Source organism: Mauremys mutica, chromosome 20 (assembly GCF_020497125.1).
Source record: "Mauremys mutica isolate MM-2020 ecotype Southern chromosome 20, ASM2049712v1, whole genome shotgun sequence".
NCBI classification, from domain to species: Eukaryota; Metazoa; Chordata; order Testudines; family Geoemydidae; genus Mauremys; species Mauremys mutica.
Genome location: NC_059091.1, coordinates 12392260 through 12413472, shown reverse-complemented (window position 1 = coordinate 12413472; position 21213 = coordinate 12392260). Strand labels below are relative to the sequence as shown.

At 61.9% G+C, this 21213-nt stretch overlaps 1 protein-coding gene across 1 annotated transcript in view; it reads left to right on the top strand.

Moving 5' to 3' along the window:
- Window positions 1–18510, top strand: part of LOC123354015 (syntaxin-binding protein 2-like) — a 45020-nt gene extending 26510 nt beyond the window's left edge. Inside the window, exons 4-19 of the mRNA XM_044995612.1 lie at window positions 24–100; window positions 1517–1595; window positions 2238–2341; window positions 3629–3777; window positions 3971–4055; window positions 8994–9124; window positions 9273–9380; window positions 10269–10326; window positions 10876–10941; window positions 11680–11760; window positions 12096–12234; window positions 13435–13541; window positions 14035–14124; window positions 16467–16552; window positions 17034–17191; window positions 17737–18510. Coding sequence (XP_044851547.1) covers window positions 24–100; window positions 1517–1595; window positions 2238–2341; window positions 3629–3777; window positions 3971–4055; window positions 8994–9124; window positions 9273–9380; window positions 10269–10326; window positions 10876–10941; window positions 11680–11760; window positions 12096–12234; window positions 13435–13541; window positions 14035–14124; window positions 16467–16552; window positions 17034–17191; window positions 17737–17816 — 1598 coding nt within the window. The 3' untranslated portion in view covers window positions 17817–18510. The remainder of the gene's footprint in view (window positions 1–23; window positions 101–1516; window positions 1596–2237; window positions 2342–3628; window positions 3778–3970; window positions 4056–8993; window positions 9125–9272; window positions 9381–10268; window positions 10327–10875; window positions 10942–11679; window positions 11761–12095; window positions 12235–13434; window positions 13542–14034; window positions 14125–16466; window positions 16553–17033; window positions 17192–17736) is intronic.
- Window positions 18511–21213: the final 2703 nt, after the last annotated feature.

The window sequence follows — 21213 nt, the reverse complement described above, 5'->3', positions numbered from 1 at the left end:
GCCTAATGTCTGCTCTCTCCTAGTCGTGGAAGATATTAATAAGCGCCGGGAGCCAATCCCCAGCCTGGAGGCCATCTACCTGCTCAGCCCTGTGGAGAAGGTAGGAGCTCGGGCCTGGGGCAGGTGGATGGGGAGCAGGGGAGACCCCGGGGCAGCTCCTCGTGCTGCCTGGAGGTGGCGCTGTCTGGGGGGATGCGCAGCACAGTGTCAGGATGGAATGGGGCCAGTAGGGGCTCCCCAAGAGGCTGCTTCCCCAGAGCTGGGCTTCGTGTTCTTTGCCACGTGAGGCACAGACTGTCCTCCAGACCTCTCCACAGTGCAGTCCCATGGGGGTTGGATGGGATGGTGCAGCAGGCGGAGAGAGGCAACCTCAGCTAGGCTGACCAGATAGCAGGTGTGAAAAATCGGGACAGGTGTTGGGGGGTAATAAGAGCCTATAGAAGAAGAAAACCGAAATATCAGGACTGTCCCTATAAAATCGGGACATCTGGTCACCCTAACCTCAGCTGAGACTGAAAGCGAAGGAGAATCGCTGAGGCAGAGGCTCAGGTTGCGGGGGAGGAGGCTCCTGTGTCTGCAGCCCAGAGGCGAGTGGAGGGAGACCAGGGGCAGGAAGCACTGGTAGCGCGAAGGGGAGCAGGGTGAAGCCCAGTGCCCGCCTGGGCTGCTCGCGAAGGGGGCACTGTAAGAGAGGACTGCGAGCCGGGACCTGGGGCTCTGGACAGGGCAGCCAAGTCCTCACAGCTGCTTTCAAGTACCTGGAAGGGGGTTCCAAAGAGGATGGATCTAGACTGTTCTCAGTGGTGGCAGATGACAGAACAAGTAGTAATGGTCTCAAGTAGCAGTGGGGAGGTCTAGGTTGGATATTAGGAAACACTATTTCACTAGGAGGGTGGTAAAGCACTGGAATGGGTTACCTAGGGAGGTGGTAGAATCTCCATCCTTAGAGGTTTTTAAGGTCAGGCTTGACAAAGCTCTGGCTGGGCTGATTTAGTTGGGGTTGGCCCTGCTTTGAGCAGGGGGTTGGACTAGATGACCTCCTGAGGTCCCTTCCAACCCTGATATTCTATGATTCTGTCACAATGGCCTGTCATGGAGTCCGAACAGCTTCCGAACACCCTGCCTGGCTAGCTGGCGTGGCCAAGCTGCAGTTGCCCAGCGTGGCGCCCGGGGAGGGAGCGGGCCCTGACGGCGGCTGCCTGGGACGGCTGTTCCCTGGGCACTGGTCAGAGCCCACTTAGTACAGCTTCAAGGCCAATGCCAGGCCCCATCTGTGGCCGGGCACGGACACTTGTGTGCCAGCGAGAGACGTGGCTGGGCCCTGAGGATGTCCTGGACATGGGCACTTGCTCCAGTCGGGGAGGGAGTCCAGAGCCAGGGGGGTGAAAACCAGCCCACCTCCTGATGGCATCATGCTGGGCCCTGAGTCCCCAGGGGCTGGGCATGGGTTGGGCCCTTCGGGCAGCAGGGAGGGGCCTCCGCTGGTGCTGACAACCCCCCTCTTCCCCCTTTGCAGTCGGTGCAGGCTCTGATCAGTGACTTCCGGGGCACCCCCACCTTCACCTACAAGGCGGCTCACGTCTTCTTCATGGACAGTGAGTATCGGGGTGGGGGATCCCCCAGCTGGGAGCCTGGCCATCGGCACACTGGGGCCTGGGGGTGGGGGGGCTCTCTCTGCTTACAGGCCAGTGCACAGCACCCCGATTACGCTCTGCCCTCCAGCAGGGGGATGCAGCCCCAGCAGGCCAGACCAAACGACCCCACCTTTCCCTTCTCCCCCACGGGCCTGCCTCCAGCCAGCATGACTCTCAGACACATGTGGCGTGTGCCTAGAGAGGTGGCCTCTGGCTACCATTCCCAGCATGCATTGCTCCATCAGTCCCAACTGGGGGGATGGGACACCACCAGAATACCCAGTGTGTCAGGGTCACATCTGCTTCTCCCCATTGCAGCGGCAGAGGGAGCCCAAGTCCCCGTTCCTCCTTGTGCATCACCCTGAGTTGTACACTCCAGTCACTTCCCCCTGTGGGAGGGGGGGGGGGGGAGACAGGGGCTGCATAGGAGAGATTGTGGCCCCCCCTCACTGCTGATGCTGCAGAAGGCGAGAACCCGGCGTGACTCTGGTTCCGGGGGGCTGGACTCATCATTGACTCCTGGCCCCGTCTGTGGGGCTGGAGCTGTGCTGGGGATCCTGAGCCCTGTGCCTGTCACCCCCACCCACTGCCTTTTCCTTACAGCCTGTCCTGAGCCTCTGTTCAACGAGCTGAGCAAGTCACGGATCATCAAGGCCATCAAAACCCTCAAGGAGATCAACGTGGCCTTCCTGCCCTACGAGAGCCAGGTGAGGGGTGGCCGGGTTGGAGGGAGCGGGACTGGGGGGGGCAGGCAGTGAGGTACGACACCCCAGCCTGCCCCTGCCCCTGCCCTACGAGAGCCAGGTGAGGGCTTTGTGGGGATCAGGGCCGGGGGGCAGACGGCGACATACGACACCCCACCCTTAGTGTTCCACGTGGCTCGGGGGAACCTTTCCCCTCTAGGGCCCTGGGTTTGATGCCAGCCCAGGGCAGCAGGGACTCACCGTGGCTGCTCACACCCTGTGAGACGGGGAATCGCTGGCTTAGATGTCTGGGGGAGGAGGGCCCTGCCTCCCCGGCTTTACCAGCTCTGACTGATGGTTTATACCAGGCCTGCAAGACAGCCCGATACTCCACACGCCTGCCCTTTGCCCAACCGCCCCATCCCCTCCTTGTGTCGTCAGTGGATTTCCCCCCTCACGCCCCTGAGGGGAGGGCTGTGTTGTCAGCCCCATTGCATTGATGGGGAAACTGAGGCACAGAGCGACATGAGCCTGGTCTACACACACAAGCTGAGTATCCATCAGGAGGCTTTGCTGGTTCACCTGTCCTGTTGCGCCAGCAAACCCTTCCTGGGCCGATTATTGTTTTATTGGTGTCCAAGCATGTTTGCCTCATGGCTCGTTCTGTTCAGCCAGTGAAATAAGCAACAGCGGCAGGCGCGCGTTGATGCCAGGTTTGCCCGTGGCTACACTGGGGCTTTTACCAGACTAGAAGCGTGGCCAAGCCCCCTCCCCCAACATTGACTTCTCCAGGGCAGAGACACACCCCGAGGGCACCTGGGAGTCTGCAGCTCAGTAAGGACCTGAAGCCAGGGAGTCTTCGTCCCAGGCTGGTGCATGAATCTCTGGGCCGCTGTCCCTCTACCACAACAGGAGTGGCTCTGGCAAAGGGATCTCCCTCACTAGGGGCTTCCTATGGCTCTGCCTGGCTGGCCAGTCCAATAGCCCATCTTAGGGGCACGGTATGGAGCACAGCTGGCCTGGCTGCCAGCAGTTGGCACCAACCCAGTCTTGGCCACTGAACAAGTGAGAGGGAATTCTGATGGGGGATGGCATGCCTGGCAGGGCTAGCGCCATGGGGAGCAGGGTCAGAGCTGTGCCATCATTCGGGGGCAGTCAGGCCAGGAGGAGCATATCTAGGGTGAAGACTGCTTTCCGCTGCCCATGGTCTCTCCCTGGAAGCCCAGGGGCTGGAGGTAATGGGGGGAAGTTAGCTTGAGTGTGCGGGGAATGCGAGGCACCAGGGTCTGATCTCTGCCCCCCATCCCCCAGGTGTACTCCCTGGACAGGCCACAGACCTTCCACAACTGCTTCAGCCACTACCGCTCCTTGGACAAGAACAAGCAGATGGAGATGCTGGCAGAGCAGATTGCCACATTGTGTGAAACCCTGAAGGAGTATCCAGCCATCCGCTACAGGAAGTGAGTGTGCCCGGGGGCAGGGGTACCCGGCCACCCCTATAGGAAGTGAGTGTGCCATGGGGAGGTACCCGGCCATCCTCTACAGGAAGTGTTGTGCCCAGAGAGAGAAGGGTACCTGGTCACCACCTACAGAAAGTGCGTGTGCCCCTGGAGGAGGAGCTGTTTCTGACCCACAGGATTGTCTTTGCTGCAGGGACCATGAAGATAACTTCCACCTGGCGCATGCTGTGCTGGCCAAACTCAACGCGTTCAAGGCAGACAACCCGAGCATGGGAGAGGTGAGCGAGCTGTGCCGGCCACGCCCTCGCCATGGGACAGTGCTGGGCGGGGGAGGGGGGGAAGCACATGAGAAGTAGAAGGAAGGAGGAATGATTTCGAACCTGCCTGGAGATCCTGGTGGGGGAAGGGGTGGGGTCTAGACCCCCTTGGAGATCCTGGTGAGGGGGGCAGGGTGGGGTTCTAGAACTTCCTTGGAGATCCTGAGGAGTTGGCAGAACAATAGCATTCCCTGTGTGGCTGGACTAATGGCCCCAGCCCTTCTCTAACACTGGCCATGGGCAGATATCAAAGTGCTCTACAAAGGCCAGTGTCCTTATCCCCTCTGTACAGATGGGGAAACTGAGGCACCGACTAGGGAAGTGTGTGCCCAGCACATTTTCTCTCTGTTTCTAAACAGGGCAGTTGGGTCACAGAATTAAGCTTTGCACACGGAGCCTCTTCTACACCTGGATACTCCTGTCTGTGTGTGCTCCTACACCCATCCCCACGGTATCGGAACCTCACTAGTGAATTCAGCCTCCCAGGGGAGGCAGGGTGGCCTGTGTTACAGATGGGGAAACTGAGGCATGCAGGGAGTCTGTCAGAGCAGGACTAGAACGCAGCTCTCCTGAGTCTTAGCCACAAGTCAGCCCTGGCCTGTGGGCTCCCCCCAGCTTCTGCCGTCCCCGTCCCACCCCCAGCAGAGGGGAGCTGCAAACCCACCCTGCCCTGGATTCTTGCACAGGAAACCCAGTGGCTCCTGTCCCCCTAGGAGAAGCAAAGTGATGTAAAATCCAAGGCCTTTCCAGATCTCTCCCTTCTGTTGCTTCTGCTCTTGCTTCCAGCCTTTGCCGAGCTGCTGGGAGACTGTGCACCTGTGACCAACTGGGAATGTTTGTGACATCTTTTATGAAGCTGATGTGTGCCTCAGTTTCCCCTATATGTTTCATGGCTTCTCAGGCAGGGGGCTGGGGTGGAAGGACTCTCAGGGAAGGTAATAGTCATGGTAGGGGGGGAGGGGTGTCACCTCCCTGTCTTGGTGAAATGAAGAGAATCGGACCCAGATCAGCCTGGGGGGTCAGAAAGACGGTGCCGGCTCCAACGGCTCCTGGCTGGACGCTCCCAGCAGGGAATCGGAGCAGGGCCCCCAACTCGAGAACACAGAGTTGGGAAGGTTTGAGCTGGGGGATTAGTGAGGGAAGCTGGGAGCTCTCACCTGAGAACTGACCAAGGTCAGACCGAGGCCTGGTCTACACGAGGCAATTGGGTCAGTGTAACTGCATCACTCGGGGGCATGAGAAAGGCGGCGTCACTGAAGCGGCACAGCTGCAGTGGTTTACATGTAGACAGGCCCTGAGCGAGAGACCCGGAGCCTGAAAACAGGTTTCGCTGCAGCTCGGCTGGGCTCTGGACTGACCAGAATGGCCTATTGCTTTAACCTTCAGGGGGCTGGGCTGCCGGGGCTGGGGTCCAGGTGCCTAAGAAACCCGACTGTTCTGACAACACTGGGTGAGTGGCCCTGTCACCTGGGCCGAGGGGCGTTGGGCCCTGCGGAGTGGACGGGTCTGTGCCAGGGTCTGTCTCAGCTGGACTCACTGGGCAGGGCTCACAGGGTGAAGCCCAGCGGTTCAGTCTCAGGAGGTGGGGAGGCCATGTGGCCTGTCCTAGAGGAAGAGAGAGACCTGTTGGGGTCTGGCACAGCAAAGGGCTTCCTCCCAGAGACTTCCCCAGCTGGGGGCCTGGCACCGACCCTGTGGATCCATGAGCAGTGTGGCCTAATGGATAGAGCCCTGGACTGGGATGGGAGACCTGGGTTCTATTCCCAGCCAGGTGCCCTTGGGCATGTCACCTCCCCTTTCGTTGTATTTAAAGTACCGTACAGGATCTTTTCAGGGGGAATAAGGCAAAACGCCACATTTATTAGCAATACATGTATTAATTAACACTGATCATATGCATATGATCTCTATCTGTCTGTCTATTACACACGCATTCTATCTATCTATCTATCTATCTATCTATACACTCTGTCTTGTTGTTGTTACCAATTAGTTGCTCCCCCTAACTGCACTGGCCAGGTGAGTTAGATGGGGGAGGGGTGGAGCCGGGCTTCTGCCGATCCGGATCGATGCTCCATGTTGACAAGAGGAGACCCAAGGTCCTCTGCAAGACACCTCACCTTTATAGCAGCTTCCCTCTTATGCAAATCTGTACCAGATTCAAAATCTGTGTCTGTGTCCCTTGGTCCTTTGTCCTGCTTTCTTCTGGGTGATGTCCCAATGCTGCAAAGAGGGTGTTTCCAAAAGAAGGTGCTGGCTTCTAACCCCCAAGGCCGTCAATATGTCTGCTCTTCTTTAAGGAGCCCACTTGACAGGTTTTATTGTCCTTGGGTCTGGCTTCCATCCCCTCTCCAAGGGTTGCAACCTGTTCCACACCTTGCTCATTCACACCTCATTCATTCAACAGGGCAATTGATTAAGGGAGTGGAAAGGAAGATCTTATTCTACTAGCAAAAAGACATTTTTCTTCTACTTTAACTATCCATAGGGGCTATAACATTATACCAAGGCTTAACACAAAGTTTTCTATAAGTTTTTCTACATAGGGATCTGATACAAAGTTCCTATATCAAAGGACTTGATACAAAGTTGTATGAAAATAGCTTAATACAGGGTTATAGGAAGAGGCATAATACAAAATCATATGAAAGTTATGTGAAGATTTATACAGAGATTTATCTACACTTTTTTGTGCCTCAGTTTCCCCATCTGTAAAATGGGGATAATGATACCGGTCTCAGGCAGGGGGGCCCCCTCTAGGATAGCTGGTTGCCATGGCACAGATGCTCTGTAACTCACAGCTGGCAGCACCGACCTGCCTCCAGAGGGGAGCCTGTCGCACACCTGGCTGCCTAAACCATCTACACAGGGAAGGGAGTGACAGCATGCTTGTTAACCACCGGAGCTACTTGCTGCACCGGAGCTGGTTCCAGCCTGCATCCCCTGTCTGATCTGTGCTATTCTCAGGAGCTGAGAGCAGCACTGGGGAGGGCAAAGTCCTGCTCCATGCACACCCTGCTGCTGTTACTCCTGTGAGTCCCCCCAGGGATATTCCTGAGGCTCTTGCCAGGCCTCCCTGTCACAGGTGTAAGCACTATCCCCATGTTACCCGGGGGAAACTGAGGCATGGAGCAGCATGCCAGGAGTAGGTGGCAGAGACAGGAATAGGAGCCAGGAGTCCTGACTGCCCAGCCGCCTTCAATAGAATCCAGACAGCACGGCCACCGCAGGGCCGGGAGTGCTGACTCAAGCCCCTGCTCCATGTAGCACAATCCCGGCTGGCCAGTCCAGTGTGCCCCCGCCTTGCCAGCTGGCACAGAACCCCAGGGTCTCTTGTAGCATGGCCTCTAGCAGTCAGGTCTCCAAAGCCACCCAGCTCCTGGTGACAGCGCCCTGGGGCCTTGTCTGCACTAGTCCCTCTTGCCTTGATGTTTCCCAGCTGCCAGCCCTGAGGGGTAGCTGGCACAGGCAGTTCACTAACCGCACCTCTGCTCTGGGCAGGGTGGGGTGACCCGGTGGTTACACCAGCCCCCATCTGCACTGGGGGATCCCTCCAGCAGAGTCGAACTGGCAAAGGTGTGAGCAGAGTCCGGGTGGGGGGCTGGGCATAGCAACCCACCCAGGCTGGGTAGAGCTGCAGAGGAAGGATGGCCCAAGGGGTTGGGTGCCAGCCTGGGAGTTGTGAGCCCTGGGTTCATGTCCCTGCTCTGCCACAAACTACCTGTGTGACCTTGGGTGAGTCACCCAGCCTCTCTGGGCCTCCATCCCCCTCTGCAATGGGGTGACAGCCCTGCCCAGCCCCACATGCATGGGGGGGGGGGCAGGATGCAGTAGTGATAGTGAGGTGCCCTGATGCTACAGTGATGGGGGCCAAATACTCCCCCAGGAGAGGTGCTCCCCTGTCAGCCTCAGCCCATTTACCCAGAGGCTGTAGAGACCTGCCAGGCAAGTGGGTGGTGGCTGGTCCAACTTTCTGTTCTGGCTGAAAGTCGGGCCAGGTACTGAGGTGAGACAGTTGGGGAAGCGTCAGGGGCTGTACGTCCCCGTCCCCTCTCCGCCGACTGTCTGTGCTACCCAGTGAAGAGCAGACGCAGCCCCTTGCCGAGGTGCTCCTGGGTGGGCTTGGGTTCCACTGGGGATGCTGGAGCCGGTTTCAGAGCCCTCTGCCATGGGAGCGCAGGGTTAGTCTCATAGCGCCACCTGGTGCCCAAAGAGGGCAGTGCATGCTGATGAGGCGGGGAGGGGGGGGCCTGCCCCCCCCCCCAATGATGTGGGTCTGAGATGCTGACCATTTGAGTGGTCTCTGTCCAACTGGATGCTGGGGGGCCACCCAGGCTGGGAGTGGGGAGCTAGAGCCTCACATGGGGTCCCAGCTCAGATGCAAGGTGGGGCATCGGGATAACGTCCCATTGTCTCGCTCTGGGACCTTGTATCAAAGAGTCTTTGGTGTTAGTTAATGATAGACTAGCCAGGGTCTTCTGGTGTAGTGTGTATCACACCCTCCCCCCCCACCCCCGCAGCATATGGGGCAGGGGGCAGTTGGGGGGCTGCCTTGCAAGGCGCATGCTCCCGTTGGTGGAGAGGCACGAGCAGAGAGCGTGTTTAGGGGAGGGGGGCATTGCTATTTGCAGGAGGGGCAGGTGGCCTGTCCCTGCAGGGGGCGTTGCAGCACAGCTGGGTGGGGAGCTCTCCCTGCCGGTCAGGGCAGGACCCCAGGGCACATCCCAGCTAGCTTGGGATGTGTCTCTTGGCTTCCCCCTGGGGTTGGGGGCTGGGCCGCAGAGAGGGCGAGTGGTGAAGTTTCAGGCCACCAGGGCCCATTGGATTGTGCCGTGTGAGCCAGGCCAGGACCCCTCTGCTGGAGCAGGGGGTGACGGGTCTCTCTCTCCTTTGCCCCAGGGCCCCGACAAAGCCCGCTCTCAGCTGCTGATCGTAGACCGGAGCTTCGACCTGGTGTCCCCACTGCTGCACGAGCTCACCTTCCAGGCCATGGCCTATGACCTGCTCAGCATCGAGAACGACACCTACAAGTAGGGCCTGGCTGCCAGCAGGGGGCACCCCGCACTCCTCCTCAGGCGGGCTGGGGGGGGGATGTGACCCAGGCACCTGCACCGCTCCGCAGCCCTCGCACTCGGGGGAGGGGTGCCGCAGCCTGACCCTGTCTCCCCACCCCCACAGGTACGAGACGACAGGCATCAGCGACTCGCGGGAGAAAGTGGCGCTGCTGGATGAAGACGACGAACTTTGGGTGCAGCTACGCCACATGCACATCGCTGATGTCTCCAAGTGAGCGCGCTCAGCTCCGCCCCCTGATGTTCCCCGCCTCCCCCCCCCATACATACCCCTCCATTCCCCGCCCAGGGCTAGAACCCACCTCCTTCCCCCTGCCAACACACCACTCTGTGCCCTGCCTAGTGCCGGGACCCACTACCCTCCTTCCCCCTTGGACACACCTCTCCCACCCAGTGCCAGGACCCTCCACTCCATTGACACACCCCTCCCCCTCTTTTCCAGTGCCAGGACTTCCCCCATCCTCCCCTTCACACACACTCCCCTCCCCACCCTGGGGCCCCCTCGGACACACCCCTCCCCTTCACTTCCCACTCAGTGCTGGAACCCCACGCCCCCTTGGATACACTCCTCTCCCACCCAGTGCAGGGACACCCCCCTGCAACACACCCCTCTCCTGCTCACTGCCAGGACTCCCCTCCCCCTCCCACCCAGTGCTGGGGCCGGTCCCTCAGACATGCTCCTCTCTGAGTGCTGAGACCCCCTGGACCCAGCCCCTCTCCCCAAAGGACCTCTGAGCGCTCCCTTCCAGAGCCACTGTCTGCAGCTCCTCTCGGGGATCCCCCTGGACAGTCTTCCCCCGATCCCAGGATCTCCCCATGCACCTCACAGCCCCCTTGAGTGAGTCCCTCACCGACCTCCTGCTGGGTCTGCTGCTGCCCCCAGCCTCCCCCCCCAGCAGGGCGCCAGGAGCCCCCAGGGGTGCACTGAACTCTCTGCCTTGGGGTAACTTGGGAAGAAACTCCTGCCCTCCGTCTGAGGTTCTCAAGGCAGAGAACCCTAGTGCTTGTGGGGTGGGGGCTCTGTCCCCTGTCACATAGGACAGGGCACCCCCTGCCTCCAAGGCAGTGCCTGGCTCCGGCCTGACCCCTCTCCCTGCTGCAGGAAGGTGACCGAGCTGCTGCGCACTTTCTGTGAGAGCAAGAGGCTGACCACGGACAAGGTGCGGCGGGGGCTGTGGGGGAGCGATTGGGGAATCCAGCCCAGAGGGATGGGGGGGGGCCATCCCACAGCCACTGATGGGGAGAGGAGGCTGCCCTGCTACCCTAGCAGGGGTTGGTGGGGGGTGGGGCTGTCCCATTGCTCCCAGGGTTTGCCTGTAAAGGGCTAAGAGGTGTATGTGGAGCCCCCTGCCCCCAGCCAGAGCTCTGGAGCTCCCCTTGGTGGGGGAGGGCAGAGGCCCATGGGGTGGGATCAGCAGGATCGGGGCCGCGCAGGGAGCGCCGCAGGGAGCCAACGCTGGCATCTCCCTGGCCTGCTGCTGCTTTACACACCGGGGGGCACTCGGGTTGGGGGGCTGCCGGCTTGTTCCAGCTGGCCTGGGAAGAGCAGGTCTAACCCAAGCCGCAGCCACACATGGCCTGAGTGACCCGCCTTGGCCCTGGCACGCATGGCTGGGCTGCTGCGGCTGTTCCTGGGTGAGGCCTCTGCCCTGCAGGGGGCTCCATGCACTGGGGGGGGGGGGCAGGATCTCACCACTGCCTCCCTCCAGGCCAACATCAAGGACCTGTCCCAGATCCTGAAGAAGATGCCCCAGTACCAGAAAGAGCTGAACAAGGTAACGGGGCTGGGGCTGTTAGTGGGCAGGGGGCAGGGCATTCAATGGGGCTGATGGGGGGGCAGGGTGTTCTGTGGGGCTGGTGAGGGACAGTAAGGACTCTCTGCGGGGCAGGGCATGCTGGGGAGCTCTGTGCAGGGCTAGGCAGGAGCCCTGCCCCAGTGATGGGACTGCCTTACTGCCTGATGAGAGCTGCTGACCTGTCCCGTCGGGCAGAGCCATTTTCCCCCCAGGTGCTGTGTGGCACCGTGGGCAGCAGCTTGCCGTCAGTGCCCAGAGCTGCCCCGTTAGCCCCAGCAATGGCAGCCCTTGGGTAATGCCCATGCCTTGCTGCTGCAGCTCTCGGGAGAGGGCCTTGGTGGGCTTCCAAACCAGCCCGTTGGAGCCACTCCTGGTGCCATTGGGCCATGTGCCAACAGAAAGCTCCTGGCCACTGGCACAGGTACCCCGACACCGGCTGGTCTCCAAGCCCCCAACCTCGTGGTGACTAACAGGGAAGCCGTGGGCTGGTTTGGAAGCTGCTCCCTCCTCCTGATCCTCCCCTCCAGCTGCCCTGCTCCACCCCAGAGGTGGCTGCACATCAGTGCTGGGCAAAACAATCCCTATATACTTGCCTTATACAGCCGGTTGGGGCTGCCCCTGTGGCCGAGGTGTCCTCCTTGGAGGTTGGGGGGTGCAGGTGCTCTGGGCCAGCCGGTGATGCGGTAAACTCCCCCATGCCCTGGTCTCTCCCCGCAGTACTCCACACACCTGAACCTGGCTGAGCACTGCATGCGGCACTTCAAAGGGACAGTGGAGAAGCTGTGCAGCGTGGAGCAGGTGGGTCTGTGGGCAGAGCCTGGCTGGGAGACAGAGTCTGGCTCATGGACTCAGCCCGGAGAGAGGGGTCTCAGACCCGCAGGCTCGCTGGAGCCAGGGCCAGCCCCCCCAAGCAGCACCGGGGGTGCAGAAAGGGGACATGGGGCTCGGGTTACTCTCTGGAGGCTCGTTGCTCACCCCAGAGGGAGCTGACCCCAGGGAAGATGGGGTCCTGGCACAGGGGGTAGATGAGCTGTGGGTCGTGGGGCTGTCGCGTCTCCCATCCTGCTGCGGGAGCGGGAGGAAGCGGAGTGGCCTGACCTGGGCCTTGTGTGTGCGCCCCCATCGCCCCCCAGGACCTGGCCATGGGGATGGATGTGGACGGGGAGAAGATCAAGGACCCCATGAAGATCATCGTGCCCGTCCTGCTGGACCCCAGTGTGCAGGCCTACGACAAGATCCGCATCATCCTGCTCTATATCTTCCTGAAGAACGGTAACACCACAGGCCTGCAGGGGGCGCCCCTGGAGGCGGTGCCCAGGCCTGTGGGGCTGGGGGGAATAGCACTGCTCAGACCAGCACGCTCCCCAGCCATGCAGGGCGCCTCCCGGCCAGCTGCTCCCAGGGCCTGTGTCCAGCCTGGCTCTACGGCCCTGTCTCCCCTCTGCCCACCTCTCGGTGCCTATGAACCAGCCAGTGCACCGCGCCCACGCTCTGCACTGCCCCCTGGGGTCGGACCTGGCGGCCTTTGCTCCCCGCTGCTGCCTTCCCAGCAGTGTCCGCCCTCCACTCTCCCGCCAGCCCGTTCTCTGCAGGGAGGGGAAATGGAGACACACACCCAGAGCAGCCCCCCCTGGCCCGTTCTCTGCAGGGAGGGGGAACATCCCTCCCTTCCTGCAGGCTGTTCAGATGCCATGTTCTGCCTCTGAGCCCCCTGCGACCAGTTCCCTGCCCACCCCTTGTGTCCTCCCTGGACCAGCTCCCTGCTTCTTGCTGCATCCAGCCCCTTCCCACAGCTCACCAGGGCCTGGGGAACCTCCCTGACCCTGACATTGGTACAGTCCCTCGTCCCCCATCGGTTCCTGCCCCATGCTGGCTCGGTGGGGCAGGGCCCTGCTCCGGGGCCCTTCCTGTAACCCTGCTCAGGCACTGCCCCTGCGCCCATTGCCCAGGCCAGGTGCCCTCATGTGGCTCCTCTGGCTGCCCAGTTTCCTGGCCAGGGGGGCGCTGTGGAGTTACCAGGCCTCCCCCTCTGCACTAAGCAGCAGTAAATGGTTTCCAGGTTTACCCTCTCTCCAGCTCAAGGCCTCACAGCCTTAAAGAGCCAGGCCTCGGCTCTGACACTGCACCTGACTGGCCGCAGAAGGGGGAGCCCAGATCGGGGGAGGGGGGCTCCCACTGCACTGCCAGGGGGAGCTAGAGAGACCCCTGCCCCCAGCGCCCGAGAGAACCTGTGGAGGGAGGAGCAGCAAGGACCTGAATTCGATCATTAACTACGTGGGGTCCAGTGCACTAGAGCGGGTGGTGCAGGGAGCCAGGACTCCTGGGTTCTACCCCCAGCTCTGGGAGGAGTGGGAAGAGCAGGATCTCAGGATTTGGTTGGGGAACTAGGACTCCTGGGGCCACGCACTGAATGTGCCTGGGCTGTGGGTGCATCCCAGAGGTGCTAGCGCTGACCTGTCTCTCCCCATGCAGGTGTGGGTGAGGAGAACCTCACCAAGCTGATCCAGCATGCCAACATCCAGCAGCAGAGCAACATCATCCACAACATGCAGCTCCTGGGCACCTCCCTCACGCCTGGTGTAAGGGACTTGGGCCAGAGGCCAGCAGCTGTACCCATGCCAGGGGGCAGATCTGTGCTGCACAGAGGAGCCCAGGCCATCCTGGGGGTCCCCCTATGGCAGTGACCTACTCCCAACACAGAGGTGGCCTCTGCCCCTGTACAGTGGTGACACCCTCCTCATATGGGGGTGACTCCCCAGATACTCCTCATCTGGGGTGACCTCTTCTGCTCCTCAGATCGCCAGGGGGCTGGAGCTGGTGGCCCAGGCCAGCCTGAGTGTCTGCGGTGAAGGGAGGGAGGCGGCTCTGTTCTCCCATCAGTCTCTCTCCCCTCCCCTCTCTCTCTCTCTCTCTTTCTTTCTTGCTCAGTGATCCATTCTGTTCTTTTCTCTGCCTCTCCCCTGCCAGCCCGGCTGGAGCGACTCAGGTAGGCCGCGCTCTCCCTGTCTGCCCTCATTCCCACCCCTCACTCCCTGCCTGCTGCCTCTCACCCCCTCTCTCTTCCTCCTCCAGAGCGGGCAGCTGCGACCCGAGAGGAAGGTGCGGCTGGAGTCCACCTACCAGCTCTCCCGCTGGACCCCCATGCTGAAGGACGTCATGGAGGTACCCGGCCATCTGCTTCCTGGCCTTGGGGGTGGGGGTCACACCTGGCAGGCTGGGCCCAAGGGGGAGGGGTTGGTTTGGGGTCAGCCATGTGTAGAGCCCCGCAAATCTGTTTCTGCAGATAGTGGATCGGCTGTGGATACAACCGTGCAGGGCTCTACTCCCCAGCAGCGCCTGGCCTGTGGCATCCGGCTCAGGCAGCCCGGGGGACACAGCACGCTCAGGGCCAGTGGCTGGGCGACAGGTCGGAGTCGGGGCTGTCCAGCACCCACTCGCCTCGCCACACTGCTTCCTGTCCAGCAGCTCGAGCAGCACCAGCGTCCCCGCCAGCTCCTGGGCAGCAGGATTTGGGATTGGGGCGGGCGGGGCCCCAGCGCCCCACCCCTCCACCCCACTGTGATGCAACACGCTCTGCTGCTGCCATGTCGTCGCTGCTCATGACCCGCCCAGGAGCAGCACGTGATGAGACACCCCTTCCTCCAACCCCCACCCCCTCCACGCTGCCCCTTCCCCTCGAGACCCTGCTCTCGCGCTGCCCCTTACCCACAGTCCCCACCCTCGCGCTGCCTCTTCCCTGCAAGTCCCCCCCCGCCCCTCCCCCCGCTAGCCCTTGTGAGGGCTTGCTGCTAAGGGTAGGGTGACCAGACAGCAAATGTGAAAAATCGGGATGGGGGTGGGGGGTAATAGGAGCCTATATAAGAGAGAGACCCAAAAATCGGGACTGTCCCTATAAAATCAAGGCATCTGGTCACCCTAGTGGAGGGTGACGATGTGGATACAGGTAAAAGATGGCTAGCAGATCGCACATCCACATCCATCTTTGTATCCTTAGAGGGCTCTAGCCATGTGAGGGACTTATCAGAATCCTCTCCTGCTGCCATCCTTTGGGGTCTTAAATCATAGGCATGAGTACAGAGGAGTTGTCTTGTCCGATGCTGAGATGCTGCCACCTCTGGGGTGGGGCACGGGCGGTTTATACAGGGGTCCCTCACCGGGGCTGAATTCTTCCTGAGGAGTGGCAGGCAGCTGTTAACAGCCGCACAGCAGCACTGCCCGGGAGTCTAGGGCAGGTGGTGATCAGTGTGTGAGCCTGGAAGTGCAAGGGATCTAGGCAGCACACTCATCGCTGGCATGAATTTGACTGGAGCGCCAGGGTCGTCACCAATGGCTGACAAGGTCCTTGGCCTAACCTCCAGTGAGGAGCAGCTTTGTGACATTCATCTGAAGGACAAACTCCTGCAGCACAGTACTGGTCACTGACTGTCTGGGGAGAGCCCCCCCTGCAGAGCCCCCCCGCTCCCTGCAGTACAGCGCCCCCTAGCGCTGCACTGGGGCCGACACTGACTGCTGGGGGAGAGTGTCCCCTGCTGAGCACCCCCGCCCACTCCCTGCAGTACGGAGCCCCCTAGCGCCACACTGGGGTCACAGAGCACCCTCTGCTGACTCACTAGCACCCCCCCCAGTGACTTTTCCTTAGACGTCTCCCATCCAAGCACTACCTGGGCCCAAACCTGCTTAGCCCGTGTGAGGTGACATGGTCGCTCCTTCTCCCAATGCTTGCTGGGGCCTGAGCCCCTCATCATCCTAACCTGTGGGGCACTCCTCGAGGTGGCGGGAGGGAGGGAGGAGGAAAACTTGGTTGCCTTCAACCTACTGGCTTGGGACTCCTCCAGGACGACACACACCCAGCCCCCCCGGCAGATCACAGGCGAGGGGCTCCAGTGCTGTGATGGTTCCTATGGTGGGATTTTGGGGCAAGCAGTTGCGGTAGCCTCAATCCCGTGCCTAATCCAATCAGGGCCCTCTCCCTGCACCAGCACAGCTCGTCAGGCCTTAAGCTTCCCTGTACAAGTCAACGCAGCGGATTAACGTAAAAGCCCCTATTACGTGGCATTAGAATGTATCATAGCCTGGGCCCCCTGCGTGGCTGGGACACACTTCATGGGGCAAGAGGCAGGGCCTGGATCTGCCGCAGCAGGAAAGGGGCACTGAGGGCACCTCCCTGCCTCCCCTCACCCCCCCCCCCCCAGTGCAGGGCCCTGGATCCAGCTGCAGGAGGTCTCTGCCCTCCCCAAAACGGTGGATGAGTGGGGAGTTCACAGCAGGGCACTGAGCAGCTGATGGGGAGATGGGAGGGGCATCACGGGAGAGGTCAGCGTGGTCTTTGCTGGCTCCCCATGCCCCACCCTGGAAAGGGGGCCCCAGACTGCTCCCCCCCAGGGACTGTCAATCATTCAGTCAGGAGTTGACCCAGCCCCTCCCCCCAATGGGGCCCAGCCTGGCCCTCAGGTCTGAGGTGTCTGCTGCTTAGCCCCTGCTGACCTGTTCCCCACCGCCCCCAGGACACCATTGAGGACAAATTGGACAAGAAGCTGTGGCCCTTCGTGTCGGACCCGGTCCCTGCCGCCAGCCCCCAGGCTGTTGTCAGGTAAGGCTGAGCCTGGCTGGGCTGAGGGGGGCAGAGCCCTGACACCCCCCCCCCCCCAAGGGTGTAGGAGCCTCTGTGCGTGGCCAGGACCCTGCCCTCTACAGGGGAGGGAGTGCCCAAGAGCCTGGAGCCCTGGACCCCACCATGTCTCCCGCCCCCCAGCAGCCCCTCAACACACCAGGGCCCAGGATGGAGTAAAGGGACTGGCCGAGCTTTAGACAGCACCCCCAGCCCAGGGCAGGTGCCGCCCTCCCCTACTCCCTCTTGCCTGCTTTGGGGCTCCTGTCCCACTGCCTTGGGCAGGGCCTGCCCCCCAGCCTCCTCGGGGTCCTGCCCCTCCGCCTGGCATTCCCTCAGCGAGCCCCTGGTCTCCACACTGCCCCTCTCTCCCCCCAGCGCCTGCTTCGGGCAGTGCCCACCCCTCCGCCTGGCATTCCCTCAGCGAGCCCCTGGTATCCACACTGCCCCTCTCTCCCCCCAGCGCCCGCTTCGGGCATTGGCACAAGAACAAGCCAGCGGCCGAGTACCGGACAGGCCCGCGCCTCATCGTCTACGTGCTGGGTGGGGTGTCCATGTCTGAGATGCGCTGCGCCTACGAAGTGACCCAGGCCACCGAGGGCAAGTGGGAGGTGGTGATCGGTGAGTGGGGCGAGTCCTGGGGGGAGGACGGCTGGAATGCCCAGGTCAGGGACAGTCGGGACCCCCTGGGAGGGGGAGATCCTAGAAGTTCCCGCCCAGCACCCACAGGGCACCCATGCCACCCTCTGTCCTTCCGCACTCGGGGGCCTGGGAACAGATGTGCTTGCCCCATATGGCCTGTATCTAGCCACCTGATCTCCTAGCCCCTGGCTCCCCAGGCCCCTCCTTGCCCAGGGACCATGTGTGTGTGTGTGTGGGGGTCCAGTCAGACACCCCCAATAACACCCATAGGGATATCGCTCACCCCCTGCACACACTTCTCTGAGACCCAAGGGTGAGGAATGCTGTCAGCGGGTGGATTCTTGCCTGGATGTGCAGGGTACAGCAGCACAAGGGATGCGGTGCCAGGACATGGGGGGCAGGAGACAGCCCCTCTCCCCCCGCACTAGAGCAGGGTCCAGCTGCAAGGAGGGGGGAGATGGTGATGCCAGCCTCGTGCCCACCCCACTGTGCCCACCGCTGCCAACCACCTCTCTCCTCCCCAGGTTCCAGTCACATCCTGACCCCCAAGCGCTTCCTGGATGACGTCCAAGCCCTCGACCAGGCAGCCCCCGTGGAGGCCTAGAAGCAGCCCCTTCCCCCCAGAGACTCTGCCCCCCCCAGCTCGCTGCCCCCAGCTCCACCTGCTCTTCTCAACAAGGCACCTTCCTTCCGTACTCCTGGCAGTAGTGTTGGTTCTTGAGGGGGTGGGGGGAAAGGGACCCCCAGGCTGCTTGGCTGTTAGGCCAGGGGGCAGGCCAGGCTCCCTCCTGGTGGCACAGGGTCCTAGGGCTGCCACCCTCTGTGCCCTGTGGCCACCCTGCCCTCGGGGCGGGGGAGGGGGAGAGAGTCAGGCTCTGTTATCTTCTAGCCTCAGCCATTCCTACCTACCCTGCCTGGGACCCAAAGCACAGCCCCTCCCACAGCTGCAAGCAGTGGGGGGGGGGGGGGGGGGCGCACAGAGGATGCTACCAGTGTCTGGCTTTGGGGGGAATGTAATCCAGCCACTGAGCCTCAGGCTGAGTCTGTCCAGTCTGCAAAGGGTTAAAGAGAACCCCCTCTTCACCACCTTGGGGTGCTGGCCCTGCCCTGGCTCCCTGCACCCCTCCCACCACAGCCTGGCACCCTGGCCTCTCGGCCCCGTCCCCCAGTGGGGACCTCGGCTCCAGAAGGGGGAGGGGCCATAGTAGGAGTTGCAGCCAGCTGGGGCCATCACCTGGAGAGGGGCTACCCTGGACACCTCAGTAACTGGGGGTGGTGCCAGGACTGCATAGGAGGGGCAGAGTCGGGCTGCACCTACAGCCCCGCAAGATGCAGTCTGGGCTCGCTGCCCTGCTGGGCCTGGATCAAATGCCCCTGCCCAGGGGCAGACACCTCCCCAGTGCCTTTCCCTGGGTATCAGAGCCCCCCCGGATATCTGGAGCCCCAGCTCCATCTGGGACACTCAGCTCCATCCCCCTTGGCTCTGATCAAGCCCTGAGCCAAGCCTCACCCCCTGCATCCCACGGGCCCTAGAGGTCCCCTCCCTCTTGCCCGCCAGCAGGGCTGTGCTGGGGCAAGCGCTGGCAGGAGTGACCCCAGGTAAAAGTGGTGACCTCATTTACCAGGAGTGACCGCCCAGGGCGCTAAAGGGGGGTGTGGGTATTTTCCCTGCTGGCCCTGCCCCCAGGCTACTGCCCTGCTGGGCATGTGCCTGGGCCAATAAAGTGCAATGCCAAAGGCTGGCCAAGGTCTCATGCGGGGGAAGGGAGGGGATAGGGCAGAGTGTATGGCTGAGGGCCTGGGGTGCCCTGGGATCTTCCCAGCTTCCTGCTCAGATCCTGCTGCAGGTTCCAGGCATCCTGGCTCTGAGTCACCTGGCCAGCACTGGCCTCCCCCCAAGGAGGGTCGGGTAGTGGCTGCTCCTTTCACTGTTGGACCAGGGCCTGGGGGCAGCTCTGCTCTGGCCTGCGGCTGCCTCCTCCTGGTGCAGTGCAGGCTCACCCAGCCGTGCCCCAGAACCGACACAGTTCCCCGTGTCTCACTGCCCCTACTCCCTCGTTCTGCCTCGCTGGTCTGTGTGCCAGAGGGAGCCTCAGGAGTCCCCCTAAGCCAGCTATAGGGTCCCCATCAAGTCTGGGGTTGGGGCAGGCACTGAGTGAGCACCAGGGCCCAGCCCTTAGGCTGGAGTCTAACCTCACCCCCACAGGGAACCGTACCCACCCAGCCCACTGACTCCCAGCCCCTGCTCTAACCACTAGCCCCCGCTCCCCACTAGGGTGACCAGACGATGATATCTTGACAGTCCCGATTTTAACACATTTGTCCCGTGTCCTGACCGCACATTGGTCGGGACGCCCTTTGTTCCAATATTGGGGACCGCTCACCATGAGTCACCGCCAAAGTCCCGGGGCTGGCGTGGTGGTGCTTCCTGGAGCCTGCAGTGCTGGCGGCCCCTAGGCACAGAGGCGGAGGGCGTCTCTGCATGCTGCACCGGTTCCCTCCTGCCCAATCAGAGCTGTGGGGGTGGGGCTCGCAAGTGCTGGCAGCAGGCGGAGAGCCCTCTGCTCCACCCCACCCCACCCCATCCACCCGACCTGACCCAACCCGACCCTAGGAGCCAGAGGGACCTGCAGGATGCTTCCGTGGAGCCGCCCCAGGTAAGCACCGCTGGGACTCCCCACCTCGCCCCCCAGCAGGTCCCTCTGGCTCTTAGGGTCGGGGCGCCATGCACAGCGCAGAGAGCCGGAGAGCGCCGTCCCGGGCTCCCGTCATCCTGGGAAGTGCAGTGAGCTGGGGGAGAAGCCTGCCCCAAAGTGGCGGCGCAGCACCACTGTTGGAGCCGCCATCTCCTGGCTCCAGGTGGCTGGAGGGGGGCCCGGCACTGCCCCGCCCCGCAGACCGCATAGCTCCGCTCCCCACTCACCGTACGGACGGCTCCCTGCGGTGCGTGGGCTCCGTTCAGAGCTGGGCGCTGCACAGGCCAGCGGGGTAAATAGCAACCCGGCCCCCGCCACGCCACCCCCACACGGCCAGCCCACCTGGGCCACTGCCCGCCAGCAGCCGTGACCCAACGAGGGTGTTTGGCTGGGGATTGCAGCCTGCAGCGGCCGGAGGAGGGAGGGCACCAAGGGATCCGCAGCAGCGAGCAGGGGCGTGTGGTGTCATGATGTGGGACAGTTTCCTATGTGCCCCCGCAACTATCTCCTGCAGCAGGGGTGGGGGTGGTTATAAAGCCAGGTGGGAGAGTCAGTGGCCACTTTGGGTGAGTCTGCCCTGCAGTTTAAGTGCAGGGTTAGTGGGACTTGAGTCAGCTGAGCTGTGTTAGGGAGCCCTGGGCTTAGGGTGACCAAAGGTCCCAATATTAGAGGCTTTGTCGTATAAAGGCAATTATTCCCCTCCCCCGGCCCTGGAAAAAAAAAAGTGTCCCGATTTTTTACACTTGCTATCTGGTCACCCTACTTCCCACTCAGATCTGGGACAGAACACCTGCCTCCTTGCTCCCCCTTTAGGGTCTGGCCTTTGCCCCAACCCGCACCTCCTCCGTCCTCCTGTGCCTAGAGCTGCCCCAGGGTCCTGCCACCCCGGCTGCTGCTGGCCCCCAGCACTTTGGGACCTGGTCCTGTGTGGCACCTGCATTGTGTGAGCAGCTGCTGTAGGCTTGTCCTGCCAGCCAGGCCAGGCCTCCTCTCTGGCATCCTCTAGCCTGTGCCAGCACCTGGGGGTGCAGTGGCAGTTTCTCCAGCCCCTCCCCCCCATTGGAGGATGAAAGGAGACAAGGTTCATCCAGCAACAGGGGGTTGGAATGAGCTGCCAGTGGGGTCCTACCGTGCTACACCTAATAAACGATCAAGACCACACTGGCCCAGTTTGCCATGGAGATACAGATTCTGACCCGAATTGCCCCAGAGGATCCTATTTCCCATCTCACCCCATCTTTTCCCCCAGCTGATGTTTTGAAATTCCCACCCTTTGCTTGGGTCATTTCTCTACCTGGGCTGAAG